The 4,421-nt window shown below is 44.9% G+C and overlaps 1 protein-coding gene across 2 annotated transcripts in view; it reads left to right on the top strand.

Moving 5' to 3' along the window:
* Positions 1–305: 305 nt before the first annotated feature.
* Positions 306–4,421, top strand: part of crlf1a (cytokine receptor-like factor 1a) — a 14,532-nt gene continuing 10,416 nt past the window's right edge. Inside the window, exons 1-2 of one of the 2 annotated variants that reach the window (XM_076157773.1) lie at positions 306–862; positions 4,289–4,421. The exon at positions 4,289–4,421 is cut by the window's right edge and continues 146 nt beyond it. In XM_076157773.1, the coding sequence (XP_076013888.1) occupies positions 790–862; positions 4,289–4,421 (206 nt within the window). In that variant the 5' untranslated portion in view covers positions 306–789. The remainder of the gene's footprint in view (positions 863–4,288) is intronic. The other variant, XM_076157771.1, reaches the window with a different exon arrangement.

The raw sequence follows: 4,421 nt of genomic DNA, 5'->3' as shown, positions 1-4,421 counted from the left end.
TCCTGTAAGAGACAGTGATTCAATGTCGTCCTGGGGCTTAAAAAGAGTGTGAAGCACCCGACCTGAGGCATGGAAACTTCAGGGAGTGATTCAGTGAAAGTGAATGGCCATGACTCTCCTACCCATCACTGAAGAGAGAGCGAGGGAGAGAGAGAGGGAGAGGGAGAGAGCGAGAGAGAGAGAGAGAGAGAGAGAGAGAGAGAGAGAGAGAGAGAGAGAGAGAGAGTGAAGAGCAAGGAAAGGGAGAGAGAGGGGGAATGACTGGCGACTGTGTGGGAAGAGAGAGAGAGAGAGAGAGAGAGAGAGAGAGAGAGAGAGAGAGAGAGAGGAGGGGCTTAAAAAGTATGAACTTGTGTATGATTTAGCTGCAGGAAGCATTAAGAAGGGAACAGACTCCAGGCAGCGGGACGTCACAGGCTCGCTCCCCTCTCTCTCTCCCTCTCTCTCTCTCTCTTTTAGTCTTTTGTACTGGGGGGTAAGATAGTGTCTCGTGTCCCCTCGGATGGTGTCGTCCGGCTCTCACTCTTCTTCTTCTTCTTCTTCTTCTTCCATGGTGCTGCGATACAATCCGGAGCATTCAACTTGAACCCCCGTGCTGTTTCTGCCCTCTTTTCCACCGTGCGTAATTCCTCTCCAGGATCGACACAAGCGTCCCCAAAGAGAAGCCGAAGAAGAAGAAGTAGAAGGAGGAGAAGAAGAAGAAGAAGAAGAGGCGAGATCACGTTCACGACAACAACAACAATAACACGAGGGGACGTGACTTCCAGACAAACGCACTGTGGGGGAAAAATGAAAGCCGATTTGGATATCTGCTGGGTTTTCTTCATCCTGAATATTCCCGGCGTGCTGTCCTTTTCCACACGTAAGTCGCATACACACACACACGCACATACACATACGCACACAACATACAGATGTCCATCGATGCGCCGAGTTGTGCTGTGCTGCGGGGGAATGGGTTTTTTGGTGAGTTTGGTGACTTTTTTGGTTCCCACGGTGTGCTGGGGGCTCTGGTGTAAATCCATGTGTCACCCTAAAGGTGCTCGTGTAAACACCTCTGGGTGACGTTTTCCAGCTTTCCAGTTTTCCAGTAGATGAGTTTAACATTTAAAAAGCGCTGGAGTGAAGTGGGTGCAAAATCACACTGTATTAATGTATATCAACGTGGAAAATACACATTTAAACTCACTAAAATAACCATAAAGGAGTACAGACTAGCGTTAGAATCGTACAGGTACCCAAACGTCACTATTTATAATGTTAATTCATATCAAAAGACATGTTTAGTCATGGAATTCCACAGATTCCTCGCTTATTTTCCCTCAACACTGTCCCAATGATTGATTTATTGGACCAATGTGACAGCACTTTGGCTATGAGGCTCTCTGGTTATTGATGTGGTGGCCGGTGAGGTGCCGGTTCGAGCCCCACCGGGGATCGAACCCTCCCAGGTGGCCGAATTTTCAACAAGTCTAGTGCCATAATTCGTTTAACACATGGAGCTCGGTGCATGGGGCTTTACGAAGCGCAACAAAACAGTGACATCATTTGGGAGAATGTTAACCGGCAGCGTAATGCACAAGTAAGGTAAATAAATCAAAGTTATGTCCGCTCCGTGTTAAGTGGTCGGATTAGTTTTTATGGTGAGCTCATTGAGCGGCGAGCAGCTAACATCCTTTATGGAGAAGAAGAAGAAGGGAAAGTCTCGTTTTTAGGGGCTTAAAGGAGACAAAGAGCCCTGGTCGTAAATCTCTCTGCCTACCTGCTCGTTACTGTTCCATTCACTGTAATAATAATAAAAAGCTGCTTCCCCTCTTGTCTCTCATTTTGCACTACTACAGCCATAAAATGTTAAATATGGAATTTCAACATCACTTTTATTATTATTATTAGTTAGTTCGCGTGTTTGTGGGAGCTGACAGCATACAAATTAGAAAGCAATTGTGTTGGCTTGAATCTTGCTGTAATGCCAAAACCCTGATTCTCAAATATACTACATTACCTGAAGTTAATATCGCCATTAAATTGCATCCAAATGTGTTAAATCTCCTGCCTGTGTTAGCCCTTAATTGTCCAGAAGTTCAACCCAACACTTTGTGGATATGAGGATTAGTTCAATAGTTAAAAATGTACGTATACCTACAGTATAAAAACACCATCTGTCTTGGTCTCCTCGCTGATGTTTGGTGGCGCAAAATGTGGCAGGACTGTGTGTGTGTGTGTGTGTGTGTTTTGTACAGCGGACACAGGACAAACACAGGACTCCTGACAGTGTAAAAACAGCAAATAACAGCTTTTCTACCAGCCTGGCAAAGATTTACACCCATAGATGGTGTTATGATGTGTGAGAATCCACTCAGAACATCATTCCTGGCACACAAAAAAGAATGACATACTCCCCTTGAAGTTATTTTTAAAAGAATTGATCCGTGTTTTTGAAACAAGACTGAGCAAATCGGTTCCAACCCTTCGATTTTGCCCACTTCCAAAGAAATAACCTGCCTGATGGATGTGTGAGGCGGTGAAATCCATCACCCTCAAATGCATCACTCGCCCTGAGCTTCAATACGCCTCGTCCTCTCCAAACAAATCATATTTTACAAGCCATTTCCTCCTGTGAGGGTGTCCAGCAGAGACAATAAACAGCAGTAATTTGTCTATCATTGGAGTGTTTGAACAGTGGAAGCAGCTTTGGAGAGGGGGGGGGGGGGTGTCCCGTCCCAGCCCTGGAATAGTTAAACAATGATTGTTATTCAGCTGGATCGGCAAATGATTGGCTAATCACGGTCCCTCGGTTCCCACCTGCTATCCGGTGACTGCGGCAGCTCAACTCAGCTCTGCTTAGATCAGCTCAGTCTCAGCTCTGTGCGTGTGTGTTTGTTTGTGTTCATGTGCGTGCATGCATGCGTGTGAGGGCCGCATTGTGACGGCGCTGTTGTTTTGGTGTCGACATTGGTGTGGGAGTTGGAATCAGATTAACTCCTTGAAAAGCTGCTCCTCCAAAGAGGCGCGCACAATGTCTGTCAGCCGAGGGAGATGGCAGCTGAATGGATGAGGCCTTAGGCGGAGATTTGTAATGGCCTGACAAAGTGTTAGGCTCGCTCTCTCACTCACTCACTCACTCACTCACTCACTCACTCACTCACTTACTCACTTACTCACTCCCTCACTCACTCACTCACTCACAGGAGCGATCATGTTTTCATGGTGCTGTGGACTAGGAGGGGACGCAACTTTTTAACCTCTTCTCTTCTCTCCTGTGTCCTCTTTTGCACTCTTTTCTGATCCTTCCTTTCCGTGAGAGAAAAGCACCTGAATGTGCGCAGTTGCCATTCACCAAAAAAACACAAATACAGCGCTTTGGGTTTGAAAAGTCCATTATTATTATGACTAAACGTCTTGTTTTTTGAAAGAACGCATTTCATTTCCAGTATAAAGTATTAGTAAATTGGACCTATTTCTAACAGCAGAATAAAATGTACAAAATTCTTCACATAGTGTGGAACAGTGGAGCAGTGAGAGGAAAGGTAAGAAACAGGAAATAAATGTAATAAGAACAAGATAAGAGCGTAGAAATTGAAATGAAGTCACAGAAAAAACAGAACACACTTTAAAAACAACTTTTCATCTCACGTCTAACGTTTAGAAAAATGTCCATCACAGACAACCTGCATACTATTAAACAACGTTATTATTACTGGTCATTTTCCAAAGCACGTATCAGCTTACACACATTTAAAAGTATCTTGAAATGTGGTGAAAAATGTAAACTGATGCATTTGTATTGTTTTGGTCAGTTATTTTATGACTGCCTGATAATTTAGTTACAAGCATGGGTTGTTTTGAAACCTTGTCGATGCATTCAAGGACCTTCCAACATCTGAGATTACAGCGTCCACTGCCAAAAAGTAACCTCATTAAAGCAAGAAACCACCAAATTCACTTGATCCTTTTCACAGCATTCAATGTTCTTATTGTTTGTTCTCTGGTTTGAGTTTCTGACAACGTAGCTCACAAATGTTTTTCAGTGGCTGACTCAAATATGTGGCGTTTAAAGAGAAATCTGACTCAGTGGTGGAACGAGTGACGACGCAGCGGAGTAAATATTCTGTCACGAGCAAGAGTAAACATACACGGGTATCTAAAGTAAAAGGAATCCTTCTAAGGAAGAGTGCAGTGATTGTTTTAGTTCAGCTTAAGAGCAAAAGAAGGAAACAACAGAAAATGAAAGAGGGGAAGAAAGAATGGTTCTCTCCTTCTAACATCCATCCTCGCTCTCCTCCCCCAGAGGTGGCAGCCATCTCTCCCCAGGACCCTGCCCTCCCTATCGGGTCCAGCCTTACGGCCACCTGCCGGGTCAACCCCGACCTGGGCGTCCACGCCAGCTCGCTGTTCTGGACGCTGAATGGCCGCCGCCTGCC

Source organism: Genypterus blacodes, unplaced genomic scaffold (genome assembly GCF_046128005.1).
Source record: "Genypterus blacodes isolate CSIRO-AG114 ecotype Tasmania unplaced genomic scaffold, CSIRO-AGI_Gbla_v1 ptg000073l_1, whole genome shotgun sequence".
NCBI classification, from domain to species: Eukaryota; Metazoa; Chordata; class Actinopteri; order Ophidiiformes; family Ophidiidae; genus Genypterus; species Genypterus blacodes.
Note: the sequence above shows the minus strand (reverse complement) of the source record. Positions and strands in the feature narration are given on the sequence as shown.